An 18,515-nucleotide genomic window follows, 5' to 3' on the forward strand; every position below is an offset into this window, starting at 1 on the left:
TGCCCTTGGTCTAATGGGCAGCTGTCGTTTTGCTTTAAGGTAGCAGATTTGGATGCATTTAACTATCCATCTGGCTATACCTTGTTTTGAAATTGGGTTTCCTGCATGAGGTTTTTGAAATGCAATAAAGAGTTGTTTAGTCTTTCTGATGTTTTTTGTTCTGTCAATGTAATACATCAATGCTCTTTTGACATCTAATGTATGTAGTGCCCTTTCAGCTACGGTATCTGGCTGTGGAAAGAACACTGGAAGTTCCACTGTTTGATTTAGATGGAACGGTGAAATAACCTTTGGCAAAAATTTAGGATTGGTCCTTAGGACGACTATTTTTGTGTAGTTGTATAAAAGGTTCCTGTATAGTAAACGCCTGAATCTCGCTTACTCTTCTCAGGGAAGTAATGGCGATGAGAAATGCCACCTTCCAGGTTAGGAACTGTATGTCGCAGGAGTGCATGGGTTCAAAAGGTGGACCCATAAGTCTAGTTAGGACAACATTTAGGTTCCATGAAGGAACAGGTAGTGTTCTTGGTGGTATAATTCTCCTAAGGCCCTCCATGAATGCTTTAATGACTGGTATTTTATATAGGGAAGTTGAATAGGTAGTCTGCAGGTATGCAGATATTGCTGCAAGGTGAATCTTAATGGAAGAGAAAGCTAGGTTAGATTTTTGTAAGTGAAGCAAGTAACCCACTACATGTTCTGGAGTTGTGTGTAATGGTTGTATTTGATTAATATGGCAGTAGCAAACAAACCTCTTCCATTTACTTGCATAGCAGTGCCTGGTGGATGGCCTTCTTGCTTGTTTTATGACTTCCATACATTCTTGGGTAAGTTGTAAGTGCCCGAATTCTAGGATTTCAGGAGCCAGATTGCTAGATTCAGCGATGCTGGATCTGGGTGTCTGATCTTTTGGTTGTGCTGTGTCAACAGATCTGGCCTGTTGGGCAATTTGATGCAGGGTACCACTGATAGGTCTAGCAGCGTTGTGTACCAGGGTTGCCTTGCCCAAGTTGGTGCTATCAATATGAGTTTGAGTTTGCTTTGACTGAGTTTGTTTACCAGGTAAGGAAGGAGAGGGAGAGGAGGAAAAGCGTAAGCAAATATCCCTGACCAGTACATCCATAGGGCATTGCCTTGGGATTGTTTGTGTGGGTATCTGGATGCGAAGTTTTGGCATTTTGCGTTCTCCCTTGTCGCAAACAAGTCTATCTGAGGTGTTCCCCAGAGTTTGAAATAAGTGTTCAGAATTTGGGGGTGAATTTCCCATTCGTGGACCTGTTGGTGATCTCGAGAGAGATTGTCTGCGAGTTGATTTTGTATCCCTGGTATAAACTGTGCAATTAGGCGAATTTGGTTGTGAATTGCCCAATGCCAAATTTTTTGTGCTAGCAGGCTTAACTGCGTGGAGTGCGTCCCCCCCTGCTTGTTTAGATAATACATTGTTGTCATGTTGTCTGTTTTGACGAGAATGTATTTGTGAACTATTATTGGTTGGAAAGCTTTTAGTGCTTGAAAAACTGCTAGAAGTTCTAGGTGATTGATATGCAGTTTTGTTTGATGTACGTTCCATTGTCCTTGTATGCTGTGTTGATCGAGGTGTGCTCCCCACCCTGTCATGGAAGCATCTGTTGTTATTACGTATTGTGGCACTGGGTCTTGGAAAGGCCGCCCCTTGTTTAAATTTATGTTGTTCCACCACAGAAGCGAGAGGTAAGTTTGGCGGTCTATTAACACCAGATCTAGAAGGTGACCCTGTGCTTGAGACCACTGTGATGCTAGGCATTGTTGTAAGGGCCTCATGTGCAGTCTTGCGTTTGGGACAATGGCTATGCATGATGACATCATGCCTAGGAGTTGTAATACCATCTTTGCCTGTATCTTTTGTGTTGGATACATGCGTTGTATGATGGTGTTGAAATTTTGAATTCTTTGTGGACTTGGAGTGGCTACTCCTTTTGATGTGTCTATTATGGCTCCCAGGTATTGTTGTACCTTGCGTGGCAGAATTTTGGATTTTGTGAAATTGACGGTGAACCCTAGTTTGAAGAGGGTTTGTATGATATGATTTGTGTGATTTGAGCACTCTATTAACGAATGGGCCTTGATTAGCCAGTCGTCTAGATATGGGAACACATGTATTTGCTGCCTTCTTATGTGTGCTGCGACTACCGCTAGACATTTTGTAAAGACTCTTGGTGCGGTTGTTAATCCGAAAGGCAGTACCTTGAATTGGTAATGTATTCCTTTGAATACAAACCTTAGGTATTTCCTGTGCGATGGGTGTATTGGTATATGGAAATAAGCATCCTTGAGGTCTAAAGTTGCCATGTAGTCGTGCAGTTTTAGCAATGGCAATACTTCTTGTAGTGTGACCATGTGGAAGTGGTCTGATTTGATGAAAGTGTTCACTACTCTGAGGTCTAGGATTGGTCTCAGTGTTTTGTCCTTCTTTGGTATCAGAAAGTACAGTGAGTAAACTCCTGTGTTTATTTGTGTGTTTGGCACTAATTCGATTGCATTCTTTTGCAATAGTGCCTGCACTTCTATCTCCAGGAGATTGGAATGGTGTGTTGTTAAATTTTGTGCTTTTGGTGGTATGTTTGGAGGGAATTGTAGAAATTCTATGCAATAACCATGTTGGATAATTGCTAGAACCCAAGTGTCTGTAGTGATTTCCTCCCATGCATTGTAATAATGACCTATTCTTCCCCCCACTGGTGTTGTGTGGAGGGGGTGAGTGACCTGTGAGTCACTGTTTAGTAGTAGGGGCTTTGGGGCTTTGAAATCTTCCTCTATTTCTAGGGAATTGCCCTCCTCTATATTGTCCCCGAAAACCTCCTCTATACTGTCCCTGGTAACTGGACGGTGTGGCTTGTGAGGTGCTGGCTTGTGTGCTTTGACCTCGAAACCCCCCTCGAAAGGGCGTTTTACGGAATGTGCTGTAATTCCCTCTGCTCTGCGGGGAGTAGAGTGCGCCCATGGCTTTGGCAGTGTCCGTATCTTTTTTGAGTTTCTCAATCGCTGTGTCCACTTCTGGACCGAACAGTTCTTTTTCATTAAAAGGCATATTGAGAACTGCTTGTTGAATCTCTGGTTTAAATCCAGACGTTCGGAGCCATGCATGCCTTCTGATAGTTACGGATGTATTAATTGTCCGTGCAGCTGTATCTGCAGCGTCCATGGAGGAGCGGATCTGGTTGTTGGAAATGGTCTGTCCCTCCTCAACCACTTGTTTTGCCCTATTTTGTAAGTCCTTGGGCAGATGATCAATGAGATGTTGCATCTCGTCCCAGTGGGCTCTGTCATAGCGCGCAAGTAGTGCCTGTGAGTTCGCGATGCGCCACTGGTTTGCAGCTTGTGCTGCGACTCTTTTACCAGCTGCATCGAACTTGCGGCTTTCTTTATCTGGGGGTGGTGCATCTCCAGATGTGTGAGAGTTGGCCCTTTTTCTAGCTGCTCCTACAACGACAGAGTCTGGTGGCAGCTGTGTAGTGATGAAAGCCGGGTCTGTAGGAGGCGCCTTATACTTTTTTTCCACCCTTGGTGTGATTGCCCTACTTTTGACCGGCTCCTTAAAGATGTCTTTTGCGTGCCGGAGCATACCAGGGAGCATAGGCAGGCTTTGGTAGGAGCTGTGGGTGGAGGAGAGTGTGTTAAATAAGAAATCATCCTCGACCTGTTCTGAGTGGAGGCTTACGTTGTGAAATTGTGCTGCTCTAGCCACCACTTGAGAATACGCGGTGCTGTCTTCTGGTGGAGATGGCTTTGTAGGGTATGCCTCCGGACTGTTATCTGACACTGGGGCGTCGTATAGGTCCCATGCGTCCTGATCTTGGTCACCCTGGCTCATGGTGGTGTGAGCTGGGGAGTGTGATGGAGTTTGTGCTGGTGAGACGTTAATCACAGGCGGAGGAGAGGGTGGTGGGGTAACTCTTTTCACCACTTTTGGTTGTGGTGTTTGTTCCGTCTGGAACTCCAACCTTCTCTTTCTCCTAATGGGGGGAAGGGTGCTTATTTTTCCTGTCCCCTGCTGTATGAAGATACGCTTTTGCGTATGGTCCACAACAGTTGCTTGCAGCTCTTCCTCAAACCTATGCTTCTGCATTTGGGAGGTTAGCGAGTGCTCTTCTGTATAAGAGCCTGAAGCTGGGTCGCTTGCAGTTTGTTTCGGCATCGAAACCCTGTCTGCGTGTTTTTTCGGCTCCGAGGTGACTCTTTTCTTTTTCGGGGCCGAAACCTCTCGGCGTCGATCTGTTTCGGTGCCGCTGTCTCGGCGTCGAGCCGTGTCGGCACCGGCATCTCGGTGTCGAGGCTTGTCTCCAGCACTTTCTCGGTCCCGAGAAGGCTGCGTGCCGGTGTCTCGACCGGAGTCGGACGATCTCGGCACTGTGTGGGCCTTTTTCGGTGCCGACGGGCGGTCACCGAATTTATGGGTGGAGCCATGGCCTGGTGGCAGTGGCGTCCCCTGGGCCTTGTAAATGTTCTTCTGAGTGGATTTCGACATCTTACTCACGGTTTGTGTATCGTCGAATCCTTCGGAGTCTGAGTCTTGGATCGAGAAGGTACCTTCTTCTTCCTGTTCCTCGAACTCCCGTTGGGCTGTCGGTGCGGACGCCATCTGAAGTCTTCTGGCTCGACGGTCTCGGAGTGTTTTTCGGGACCGGAACGCACGACAGGCCTCGCAGGTGTCTTCGCTGTGCTCAGGTGACAGGCACAGGTTGCAGACCAAGTGTTGGTCTGTGTAAGGGTACTTATTGTGGCATTTGGGGCAGAAACGGAACGGGGTCCGTTCCATCGGCGTTCTTCAGCACGCGGTCGGGCCGACCAGGCCCCGACGGAGGATCGAAAAACTACCCCGAAGGGCACCGGAGCTCTTCGATCTTTGATGCGGTGTGGAATCTAAGTACGCCGATCCCGAACGCAACAATACCGACGAAAATCTTCCGAAATTAGCTAATTTTCCGTTCCGAAACTCGGAGCGACAGGAACACGTCCGAACCCGATGGCGGAAAAAAAACAATCGAAGATGGAGTCGACGCCCATGCGCAATGGAGACAAAAGGAGGAGTCACTCGGTCCCGTGACTCGAAAGACTTCTTCGAAGAAAAACAACTTGTAACACTCCGGCCCAACACCAGATGGCGAGCTATTGCAGAACATGCGTATCTACAGCGACAGATGCCATCGAACATATCTTTACCCCTGCAGGAGAGGTGGGAACTATACATCCGGCAGAATACCTGGTGTGAGGTTTGTCTGACCTCTCCCCTCTGGTGGTGCGTATAGGGAGTCGAGGGGGGAGGGGCTGGGGTGGAGGTTGGGGGCCTGGGACCTACAGGATCGAGAGGTGGCACATGGGCTCCAGGTAGACACCTAACTATATTTCCAAGAAAATGTGGGGTCAGTCGGGTCTGCTGTGGTGATATGGGAGGCATACAAGACAGTGCTTCGGGATTGTGCCCAGAATTTAGTAGCCAAGAAGCGAAGAAAGGCAAGGGAAACTTTGAGTAAGTTAGAAGAACAGCTGCTGGCACTTGAGGAGGCCTTGGGCCAGGAGCCGCTCCCTCCCTGCACTCCTCCAACTGGAGTTAGCGAGGGCTGAGTGCCGGGAAACTGCAGAGAGAGGTTAAAAGTCAGTTGCATGCTACCCAGCATAGGCTCTATAAGAAGGGGAACAAGGCCGGGAAACTCCTTGCTTGGCTGGGGAGAAGGAAGTGAGGTAGATACAGGAGATAGTGACTCCTGGGGGGTAAGAGTGTCCTAAGATAAAGACATTGCGGAGACCTTTTCCTGCTATTATAGTGACTTATATTAGGCAAGGCCACTGTAAGATGCTTGTTGGATTGCGGAATATTAGCAGAATATAGTTGTTCCTGTCCTGGGTGCAGAGACCAAAGCAGATTTAGAAGGGGATATCACCTTGGAAGAGGTTACAGCCTCTTTGACACAGCTTTGTCTGGGCAAAGTCGCTAGACCCAACGGGTTCCCGGCTGAGCTATTTAAGAGCCTACGTATTATTCTAGCTCCCCATTGTCTAAATATGTTCCTGGAGGCCCGAGGGCAAGGAGTTATCCCTCCTAATTTGAGATGGGCTGAGATAATTTTATTCACAAGGAAGGGAGGCCCAAATTGTCTTGTGCATCCTACAGATCAATCTCCCTCCTTAATGTGGAGGTGAAAATTCTGGCCACGGTACTAGCAACCCACCTTCACAGTATTATTTCCCCCCTAGTTCATAAGGACGAATATGGCTTTATGCCGGGATGCTCTACAAGACACAATCTTTGGCGAGCGCACAACTGGCTGAACAACATACTGTGCCGCCCGAATCCATACACTTTTGGCCCTTGATGCTAAGAAAGCATTTGACGCGGTACACTGACCATTCTTGGAAGCCGCACTAGAGCAATTCGGATTTGGCCCTCAATATAGGGAATGGGTGAGGCTGCTTTACTGTAATCCAGAAGCGGCAGCGATTGGGATCCTTTCCTCTGAATTCCCCATCGCACTGGGTACTAGACCGGGATGTCCCCTGTACCCCTTGTTGTTTGCCCTCACTATAGAGTCCTTGGCGTGTAGGATCCGTACACATCCCGGGCTGTATGGCTTCAAGTTGAGAGAGGAGGAAACTGATGAGGAGCGCATTTCCCTGTATGCGGTCGACATACTCTTATATGTCGCACGCCCAGAGGTATCCCTACCACTACTCTTCCACTTGTTGGAGGAATATAGGAGATACTTGGGGTATCAAATTAATTGGGACAAATCCATACTATATGCCTAGCAGAGAGACGTAGCTATGTATTCTCTTCCAGTTCACCTGCAAAGCTCAATTAAGGGATTCAAATACCTTGGTATTTATATGACACATAGGGCAGGCCTCTATCAGACTAATAATTTGAGGAGGGTGATGAGAGAATGCCAAGCTGACCTGGAGCGCTGGAGAAGTCTTCCTCTCGCGTTGATGGAGCGGGTGGCCATGTTTAAGATAATCCCTCTTCCGTAGCTCCTCTATGTTGTGCAAAACACATTACCAGATCCCTCCAGGATTCTTCACGACTTAGAACGAGACATGCGGCTCTTCTTGTGGGAGGGGAAACACCTGATAATAGCCCTCAAAATGTTACAGCGCAATCAATATGCGGGGGGGCTTGTCTCTCCCAGACCTGGAGGCATATTGCTGGGTAGCACATTTGATTAACATAAATGACTGGCTGTTTGCCCCTGGAGAAAATCCCACCTGCCGCTTAGAGAGATTGCAGTGGGAAGAGAAATCCTGCATACACTACCTATATGGAAGGGGGGCGGGGGAGGGAAGAGACGGCATCTCCTGCAGGCCACTCAGGTGTCCCCCAGGGCATGGACTAGGGCTACCACAGTACTGGGATGACTCTGCCGTCCCAAGAGGGAGACCCCCATATGGGAGGGATGTTGGCTGTCGAAAATTGGTAAGCTGACCGGTTTGGAGAGCTTAGACCGCATTGGTATCTCCAAGATGGGAGACATGATGGAAGGGGTGACATCATGCCTTTTGCATCCCTCCAGGTTTAGTATGAGCTTAGCAAGACACAATTCCTCTGAAAAGCACGCCTGCGTCACATGTGGAAAGCAGAGGGCCTCCCAGGAGAGGGAATACCTGACTACTCCCCACTAGAAGGTAGACTATTGATTGAAGGCCTAGACAGAAAAGAGACGTCTGTGACGTATAAGACTATCAATAATGACATGCCAAACTCACTTCTAAAACTGCATAGGCGGTGAGAGGCCGAACTAGGGGAACTAGAGGACATAGACTGGGAGGCAGCGCTGATGTTTCCAAGAGAAGAGGCTATCCGGTCAAGACTCAGATAAATCCAATTTAAAATTCTTCACAGGATATATTATGATAGACAACGTTTACATAGGATGGGAAGGGCGCAGCAACCAAATTGTCTTAGAAGTCGTGGGAATATTGGAACCTTCCTACATACACTTTTGGACTGCCCTGTGTTCCAGGTGTATTGGACCAGGAATGTGGGGGGTAGCGGTGGGGGGGGGGGGGGGGGGGGGGGGGGGCATCGGAGCAGATCCGTCTTGATCCCAAATTTATTTTATTGGGAATTCCCAATGACGTTGATCTGCCCTGAAGGAAGCTTTTATTTTGCGGCCTCGGGCTGGTGGTGGCCAAGAGGGATATTGCCAGCCTCTGGGGCTCTGAGATGTGTCCCACTGTGGATGTGTGGAGAAGGGAAATGGATGGGTTTATGATGGGAGAGAAGGTGACCTACATGAATAGAGGCTGTCTGTGGAAGTTCGGGAAAGTGTGGAGGGACTGGATTACATACTACTCCCTGGATGTATAAACGCTCGCCGAGTATTGACCCGTCAGGCCATATTGAGGGCTGTATGCTACCAAACACTGAATGGCCTCTAGATTATGATGTGGATAGATGAGGAATGGGACTGATGATTGTTTGGATTATTTGTGGGTTCATGTGTCTGGGGATGGTTGGGTGGGAGGAGGAAACTGTTTGTTATTTCTTTCTAATTCTGGTTCTTTGACGATATACCACTATGTAAAGTTTATTTGGATATGCTATGCACCTGTTGAAAACCAAATTAAAAGACTTATTTAAAAATATATGATATTTCTGTTTTGTAGATTCATGTATTTGTTACAATTAGTGAGCGCTGACCATGTACAATGAGGTTCATGTTGTGGAATGCCTTGATCTTATGATTGTGAAACCCTGGTTCAAATTTGCATTTTTTATTTATATTTTTAGAAACATTCTACATTGATTTGATTCATTTAAAAAGGTTTTAACAATAAACAAAGATTTTTTTTAAGTCAGTCACTGAAGAAATAATCAGTGATTTGGGGAGGACCCGAGTCAACACGGGGAACACAAATATTCCTTCAGGTTCAATAGCTACCATAAAGCTCTCTTTTCCATTCCTCTTACGGCTAAGGCTCAGCATTTTATCTTCTTGCGCTAACACATGATGCCTGTCACATCATCCGGTTTATTTGCTCATATTTCTATACTTACCATTTCCATGCTGACCTTCACTACTGACATATGAGTGCGAGTCTGTGTCATTATAAATTGAGTAAATCAATTTCATTTTAGCTCTCATTTACAGTTGTCTTGTCATGAATAATAACATGACGTGCAAATTGTAAAAAGATCGCATACTGCAATGACACCTTTGTATCTTCTCTGCACCATACAAAATACCAACACTTACAAATATAACTTGTGACCCACTCATTTACCTCTTCACATTCATTCATGTTGCAGCTCAGCATGCACAAACAGAAATAACCACCTCATGTTACGGAAGCTGAGCATCACTTTTGCAATGTGCATCAATTTTCACATTTCAATCATTTATACTTCTCTACTTATTTTCCTTTTATTTATTTGGCGCACACAACAAATTAAAATGTCTCCAAGCATCTTGCTCTAATAAGCTTTCCATTTTACAAATTACAGTGCATCATTTCTTGAAGGGGCATTGTGAACATAAGTCTTAAGAACTGAACAAGAATGTCTCAGTCACCTGTTATATTGGGGAGGTGGTATTATACACTGTCCGAGAGTTCTAAATCTATCATCCCAAAACCGCAAACCTTCCGGACCCCCTGCTAATGGAGCTTGGCTCTTGGCACTGCAAGAAGCATCTTGGTATTTTAGCTCAAACTTTTATCAGCTGTATGCGGATACCATGGCAATTTTTCTTGCAGATAGACTGGTGCATGTCCTTTTAAATATTTGATCACCATCCATGTCAGCCTAACCTTTGCTATTGGTAGACAATGGACAGACAAAGACCAGGCCTTGCCTCGTCTTTAAACTAATCTGTAATGTCTTTAATGAACTGATGAGGATGACTTTTATAACAAACGATGTTGTGCCATAGGGTGTCCTGATGGTAGTAATATCCAACTGCAGCACTATGGAAAAAGAGAAAGGAATTACAGTTAAAAGATCCAAATCTTGAGCTTTTTTCAAAGGTATATAGGACAAGATGGATTATGGATCTAAGGTCCTGAGGGAGAGAGTTCCAGTCAATGGCTGCCAAAGAGAAATAAAAACAGCATCCTATGAGACTTCGAGACAGAAGGCGATTGTTTAGATGCATGGAGACAAGTGGTGCAGTGGGCTGAATTTTGCCACAAATGAAGGCTGGGACAGAGCTGGAAAGGCACTTGTGTAACAAGCATCAAGTTTTAAAAACTGGATGAGGTAAAGACTTCACAATTGTGAGGATTTTCACAGGGACAGTTTGAGGACTCAATAGAGTTTACATAAATATTTGTCTACTTCATGCTTATTAGGCACTAACAATCTTTGATGGATTTCCTTACATAAATCGGGATTGGAAGTCATAGGTTTTTTCCAGATTCTTTCTAGGCATTTACAGAGTAGTTTAGCACAGTGAAGGTCATTAGTGTATCAGAAGCAGGGGATAAACACAGATGAGAATGGTGGACTTTCAGCAGAGCTAACTTAGAGGTGATCCACGTATTAAAGACTGGACCCATCACAAACTGATCAAGCCCTCCCTGATTTAATCTCAGAACTCCAAACTTTTAACAGGGCCTCATGATTACTCATTAACCATTCAAAATCTATAGACCTGGGGGATCCCACACTCTCAGAAGTGATGCTGGTGTCTGCTTATGCTCAGGGATTTATACAATCTTCTGCTGTCTTACAATAACTGGGTGTCAAGATAACAGCTTTTCTGGTCCATATGAAGCTAACCTGCCCAGTTGGATGTTCGCTCTTTACCGCTAAGGCAAGCAGGAAACCTTATCAAGGACTGAGTGTATTGTGGCCATAAAATTAACTTTCTCCTGCAGTTACTGTATGGGAGTCAGACACTCCCACTCATGCTACCACCTACCACTCTGAAAGATATTCAAGGCAAATTTATAGCAGTTAATTGAGTAACAAAACCTCTTTAGTATGAAAAAAATACTATTAAAATCTATATATGAAGGCGTTTTGGCTTTTTCACATTGGGAGACCTATGTCCGGGATACAAAGCTGCAGCCTTCTTTGGATACTCTACACATAAATTCAGTGAAAAAAGGGAGGGTCCAGACGGAAGACTTCCTGTGAAAAATGCCATTTTAAAAGGGCTGTGGGAACTTGAAACCGGAGGGCCTGGACCCCAGACCTCCCAATTGCAGAAGTACTGTATTATTGAAGGGTAAGATCCCACATCTAAAATATCTTCTGGTAGAAGGCACTATATACACTAAGCGTAACGTTGGTCAAAGTTCAACAGTCATTTATTTTGCAGTAAAGAAAAATGAAAAAACATCAAAGAGATCGTCTCTCAATTGGCACAATTATCAAATGTTCCACAGGGTTACGGCCCAATTGGCGCGTTCCTAATTTGAAAGGGGATTAAGTACCAATATTCAACAGAGTTGCAGCCCAATTGGCACGTTCCTAGTTTGAGAGGAGATCAGATTCCAATATTCAACAGAATTGCAGCCAACACGTGTTTCGCCCCACATTGCAAGTACGCAAGGGCTTTCTCAAGGCTGTAAGAAATATATAAAGACAGTATGAGACTCCGTGTGAATCACGTACTAGAAAAAAGTGCTACCAAGTAGGTGAAAATCCTGAGTGCAGACGGATGAAAAATGCATCCCTGTCTGTTGTGCTCCCAATTAGTGAGAATAGTGATTATAAGAGTTATAGTACAGACAAATCCCCTAGTGGTGTTCAATATAAGAGAAATATTTGTTGTAAACAACCCTGTTTAATACGAATGTTTGTCAGTATGTAATGATGGAGGCAACATGCGTGTTGTCCAGTGATGTAAGAGAGGGAGGAAGGAGAAACTGGATTAGGTGAGTGAGAAAGGATGAACTGAGAATCAAACTAGTGAATACATGCTGGCACTCACGTGGTTTTAGTACAGTCATGCTCAAAGCAAGCTGAGAGAGTAGCTAAATAAAGATAAGAATAAAAATAAAAATAAAAAGATGACCAATGTTGGTAACATACCATATTTAGTACAGTAGATAAATCTTCCGACAAAATGATCTCGATTGATGATACAGATCTGGGCACATTGGGCTGCAACTCTGTTAAATATTGGTACTTAATCCCCTCTCTCAAATTAGGAACGCGCCAATTGGGCCGTAACCCTGTGGAACATTTGATAATTGTGCCAATTGAGAGACGATCTCTTTGATGTTTTTTCATTTTTCTTTACTGCAAAATAAATGACTGTTGAACTTTGACCAACGTTACGCTTAGTGTATATAGTGCCTTCTACCGGAAGATATTTTAGATGTGGGATCTTACCATTCAATAACACATAAATTCAGTGAAGCTTTGGTTCCAGATAAAAAACAGATAAATCACACGAAGGAGAACATTTACTAATTGGACATTGGTTGGCCCCTCACTCTAATTCTTCATAGCCCGGATTTGTCACAGGATATACAAGTCAGGGGCTCTAAAGACTCGTTCAGAGCCCTCACGGCAACACTGTGACCTATATGACGAGGGCCAGGTTAGATCTCAGGTAGTTCTTGCAACTCCCAAAAATCGACCTCTGAGAAATAACCATCTTTTGCATGATGTAGCCCTAGATTTTTGCCTTAAATGTTTTTCTGACTGTACACTTATGTGCACTTTCCCTCTACCAACCAGTGGTAAAGTGCCTGTACTACTCCTTTCAACATGATGAAATTGGTATACTACCAACTGGCATATTGAGCTTACATATACATTTCTAGTTTAGGGTACAAACTGTACCCAAGGCCTGCAAGTTATATGTTGGTATTAGACAGCATCATCTAGTGTGCCATTCACTACAGTGGCCATGCAAGCATGGCCTCAGCCTTACCGCTGTGGCATGACTGTAGAAGTGCAAAAACTGCAATGCGACCAGTCAAACTAAAACCCTTTTGACAGGTCAAAGCCTCCCTTACAAATATTTATACCATCCCCACCCAAGTAATAGTTCATTATGTTGCACCGGTGTTCAGTGCTGGGATCCAGGACTCGTGCTTTGCAGCACCATTCAGTGATTTAAGCTGAAATTCAAAACCTCTTTTTAAACTGACAGCGAAAATTGACTTTTTGAATTTTTGATTGGCTGAGTCAGGTTATGATGGTGTCAGCGAACACAAAGTGTCTATGAGAGGTAAAATATTCCACATCCCCGAAGACCTAGTTATGTGGTGGGGGGGTTATGTAGATAAGTAATTTGCAGGATATGATGTGGCCATACAATATGAAGAAAAACTGTGAGGGGGCTTTGTGGGGGAAGGAGGGAGGTGCAGTCTGTGGAAGCACATACCCACTGCAAGGAAAGATACCTTAATGGCCCTTGAAGTAGTACAGCAGATGAAGTATGCCCTCATGAATGATTGGTGTGACCCTTGAGAGGTATCGCCTGCGGTTCAGGGATGGCCAGAGCAGTCACACCAGTCATTGGTCAATTTTGCTGATTCTTCCACTGTTGCACCTGGCCCTTTTTGCAGGATCATCCCCAGTCTGTTTGCCTCCTTCCTCCTAATTTTTCTGACCAGTTTTTGTTGGCTTTAGGACTCTGGACACTTCACCAATGCAAAAAAAGTTCTCCATGATTGGCATATTTGATTTATTGGTAAGTCCCTAGTAAAGTGCACTAGAGGTGCCCAGGGCCTGTAAATCAAATGCTACTAGTGGGCATGCAGCGCTGGTTGTGCCACCCACATTAGTAGCCCTGTAAACATGGCTCAGACCTGCCACTGCAGTGTCGGTGTGTGCAGTTTTAACCTGCCAATTCGACTTGGCAAGTGTACCCACTTGCCAGGCCTAAACCTTCCCTTTTACTACATGTAAGGCACCCCTAATGTAGGCCCTAGGTAGCCCCATGGGCAGGGTGCATTGTATGTTTAAGGTAGGACATATACTAGTGTGTTTTACATGTCCTAACAGTGAAATACTGCCAAATTCGTTTTTCACTGTGCAAGGCCTATCTCTCTCATAGGCTACTATGGGGGCCGCCTTTAAATAGCCTTAAGGCACAGATTCCCTTTGAGAGCAGATAAAATGTAGAGTTTAGGGTCTCTGAACTCACCATTTAAAAATACATATTTTAGTGAAATTGGCTTTTAAATTGTCTTTTTGAAAATACCACTTTTAGAAAGTAGGCATTTTCTTGCTTAAACCATTCTGTGACAATGCCTATTTCTGGATTGTCTGTCTGGGTCAGTTTGACAGTTGGGCTGTTTTGCACCTCTCTAGACAGTGACACAAAGGGGGTGGGGGTGTAGCTTGCATATCCTGATGAGCCATCTGAGCTAGAGGGGAGGGAGGAGTGGTTGTTCACACCTGAAAGGACTGTGCCCGCCCTCACACAATGCAGTCTCCAACCCCCTGGTGTGTGTCTGGGGCCTGGCCTGGCCAAGGAGGGATCTCACAAACACTTGAGACTTTGCTCTGAAGTTTGCCAACTTAAAAGGCAGTAAGGGGAATAAGAAAAAGACACAAAACCCCAGACTTTTAGAATGTTTCAGGAATCAAGAGGAACCTCTGCCCAAAAGAAGAACTGAAGAGCTGGAGAAGGAGTACTGTCCCTTTGCTGTGATGCTTTGCTGGACTGGCCTGCAGTTGCTGCTTCTGCCTGACAAGAGTGCAAAGGGTGAACACTGCTGTGTGTTCTGCTTGAGGAAGTTCTCCAAGGGCTTGTAGTAGAGCTTGCCTCCTGTTTGAAGTCTCAGGGATATCAAAGATGTCAGTTTCCTCTTCCTACAGCACTGGGAACTGTGTGTTTTGTGCTGTTCAAGGAGAAAAAAAACCACTGCAACACCACCAACGCTGCACCGTGACTTGGTCTCACGGACGCCGTCATCAGACTTCACCAAGCCGCTACTCGCACTGTGACCTGTGGGCCCCGCACTCAGGCATCGCTTGCTCACACCACATCCCCGACGACGCTATTGCTGACACCAGCGCTGCTGCCTGCACCTTGGCCTGTGGACAAGGCTTGTGAGGTACACGAAGCACCGTCCCGTTCCGCACCGCAGCCCCAGTCCACCGACGCCAGCATCATCGACTCCCATGTTGTCACCAGGCATCCTGCCTACACGTGGCCTGTGGACACCGCTCGTGAAGGTCACGAAGCGCTGTAGCATCCTGCACAGCTGGCTTGGGCCTACCGACGACAGCGCTTCAGCAACAACACTGCCTGCACTGTTACCTGGTGACACCGCACGTCGCACCGCCCCGCTTCACACCGCAGCCTCCCCGACGCAGCTGGATGCCGTCACCAGGTCGATGTCTGCACGTGACCTGCAGGCACCGCACATCATATCCTCCAGCTTTGCACCGCAGCCCTGACACCATCCACACCAGTGCACCTGATTTCATCAGCCCAGAGTTCAATCCCTAAGGTGTGTGACTTCAAGGGCCCAACTACTTCCGCACCGACTCCAGAATCGACACCGCAACGTCAGTGACGCCACTCTACAGAGCTCACTGCGAGGATGACAAAGCCCTGCAAATACAAGGTACTGTTTGCGGGTCTTCCCGACACCGTAGCTGCCCCGCGACGCCACGGCCGGCCGGAACTGTTGGTTTTGTTGATCAGGACGCCGTGATAGCCCCGGGTGGAGCTATCAACTTCAAGGAACTATATTTTTGAGTAAACGTAACAAAATTCATATCTTTAGCACTGTATGTCGGATTTTTATCATTTTGGTCTTGATAAATATTGGCTATTTTTCTAAAACTGGTGTGGTGTCCTTTTGTAGTGTTTTCACTTATTACTGTGTGTTATGTGCAAATGCTTGACACAATGCTTCAGAGATAAGCCTGACTGCTCGTGCCAAGCTACCAAGGGGGTGAGCAGGGGTTATTTGAGCAGGTATCTCCCTTATCCTGACTAGAGTGCGGGCCCCTTCTTGGACAGGGTGCAAACTGACTGCCAACTAGAGACCCCATTTCTAACATCCACTAAGGCACTAGATGGCTGGTTGGAAGAAGGGCTGCAAAGTAAATGTTTAAAGTTGGGCTGTAAAATTTGCTGATGAAAGAGCACATATTAAGTAATTGTTTTACAGAGTTTTGCCAGCACCAGATACACATCAGGCTCCCTGTGATCAGAAAGCTTGAGAAGAAAGCTGCCTTCTGGATCAGCACCAGAGTGGCAAAGAGGGTGTGCATAGGTGGAGCAAAAGAAAGGTGTGTCGGGTTCCCACCAGCAAAAGCGGGGGGGGGGGCCGAGGGGGGCAAAATTCACCAAAGATAGTTTTCTAAAGGCCCCCAAAAGAATTTCAATCGAAGAGAGTTCCAGGAGGGGAGTTTAGTGGAAGAAACCATTGGGCCTGAGCAACACTGTTCTATGACCGTGTCCAGTCAGGGCACAAGCAGAGACATGCCACTTGTACCAAGAAGAAGCCTAACACTGGAGGGCCCAAACCAGGTAGTTTCAATTTAGTGCTGGGAGAGATTGTTCCAGTTTGTTTTTTGGGAACAGTGCAGAGATTACCCTAGCGTCCTGAGCGATAAGGGAATGGGTGCCATGGAACTTGCATGCCTTAGAACACTAAAACAGTACAGGCAGTAGCATACCATCAATTGGAAGAGGGTGGAGGTGCTGCAAGACAAGAAGCCAGTACAAGTACAGCCAGGTGTCATCTGATGTCTACAGTGCAGGCTGCCCTGATGTAATCCACCAAGTAGTAACTGCAGATAACCAAGGGAGCCACTACCCCCATGTCCACGGTTCCCCTGAAGTGGGGTGGAGTCTAGCTTACTGAAAGTAGCTGCGAGTCTAGCTTTACCTGTTGAATGTCTGCTAAGGAGTTTGGGTCACACCTTGAAATTTTACGACTGGCTGAGTGGGTGCTTATGAACACACAGTCCATGGCAGCTCTTCAGAGCACACAGAAGGCCCTGGAGCCTAAAATAGTAGCCCAGGTGGCTGCAAGAAAGAAGACTGAATAGGGGGTGTGGGAAACCTGCCCCAAAATTTCCCACTGTCTGGGAGGAGTCCAATTCTGAATCTGGTACCTATAGGGAAAGATATTTCTGCTCCGGGAGGCCTGCCTGTACTGGCCGGATGGCAAGCTGCAGGAGAACCACTCAAGAGTTTTGCAAGGCACAGAAGATGTGTCCTAATCTTGAGGGACTACAGGGACAAGCCGATATACATTAAAATGGCGAAAGCTCTGGCGATCACCTCAAGTACTGAGCGATTGGTCTAGGAGAATGGTCTCCTGAATGGTAGCATAAGGTCATTGAGCCTGCATCAACCAGTGTTAGTAGTCCCATAGTGCAATAGAGCCTTCCTACTGCAGTTGCCTCATAATGTTCCCTTTGCAGAACATCTGGGGCAGGCCAAAACCTGTGAACACCTGATCACCCATTTGAGGATCAAGTCAGATACGCTCCACAGATCCTGTATGACTTGGCAATTCAGTGGCAAATTGGGGGTGGGGGGGTATGACACACTATTCCCCTCCAGAGTGGGAATAAAGAGGGTGGGTAGACCTTACCGGGCCTCTTAATCCAAAGATCGTTCTAGGGAACAGGCTACCCCGGTGTTGGCAGACATTGGTACCTGGTACCCTGAGAACATTCCTTTGAGAACAGTGACTGTGCCCGTGGTCACCACGGCACTGATAGGGATATTTACTGGAGTGGGGTTCCCCAAGGAGGTAGTGCCTGACAGAGGTACCAACTTCATTAAGGGTGTACATGAAGGCCGTGTGGGATGAATATGGGGAAACTACGTTCTCCACAACCTACCATTCCCAGACTAATGGGCTTTTTGAGAGTTCAAAACAAGACCCTGACGGACATGATTAGGGGTCTGTCTGTGCACCTGAGATGTATGTGGGATGACTTTGTGCTATGCCTTCTGTCTGATACAGGAAGGTACCACAGAAACACCTTTGAGCTTTTGTTTGGGTACCCCGTTAGAGGGTACCCAATACTGAAAGCAGTGGACCAAACTGGCAAAGCTTCTATTTTAAACTCAGGTAGTAGTCCTTCCTGATCATCATGTCATCATGTACACTTGTTTAGCAACACCTGTATGTCTTAATTAATATTTACAAATGTAAAACAGTAAGAGGGTTGCTTTCTTTTTCAAATCAGTAAATGTCTAGTCATTATGCTCTAAAAAAATGCATTGCTCAGTACTTTAGGTATTTCAAAGATGATATGGAAAAGAAATCCTGCTAAATGTTTCAAATAAATCACGGCTCGTGCACAGATCTGAGAGTTCGGAGAGGCTTATTGTTTTTAAATTCAGAACTTCCTGCTCAATAACAACAGCTTCATTACCAACCTTTGAATTATACACAAAATATACTTGTAGTCTGGAGTAGAAAGAAATCCAGCTTACCTCATTTCCATACATCATGAGGTGGTGTGTTGTAATAAGGGCTTTGAACACAACTACCCAGCTGTTATTAGCAGTCCTTTCAAACAGTGTGTCCGCCAGCTGTGGAATATTCACGTTCATCTCATTTGTGCACTGCAGAAGATCTAATGAAAAGTG

At 45.9% G+C, this 18,515-nt stretch overlaps 1 protein-coding gene across 11 annotated transcripts in view; it reads right to left on the bottom strand.

Moving 5' to 3' along the window:
• LOC138262033 (phosphatidylinositol-binding clathrin assembly protein-like) overlaps positions 1-18,515 on the bottom strand; it is a 464,917-nt gene that overhangs the window by 380,474 nt on the left and 65,928 nt on the right. For all 11 annotated transcript variants that reach the window (XM_069211744.1, XM_069211714.1, XM_069211706.1 and 8 more), the window contains exon 2: positions 18,360-18,502. In XM_069211744.1, coding sequence (XP_069067845.1) covers positions 18,360-18,502 — 143 coding nt within the window. The remainder of the gene's footprint in view (positions 1-18,359; positions 18,503-18,515) is intronic.

This window comes from Pleurodeles waltl, chromosome 2_1 (assembly GCF_031143425.1).
Source record: "Pleurodeles waltl isolate 20211129_DDA chromosome 2_1, aPleWal1.hap1.20221129, whole genome shotgun sequence".
NCBI classification, from domain to species: domain Eukaryota; kingdom Metazoa; phylum Chordata; class Amphibia; order Caudata; family Salamandridae; genus Pleurodeles; species Pleurodeles waltl.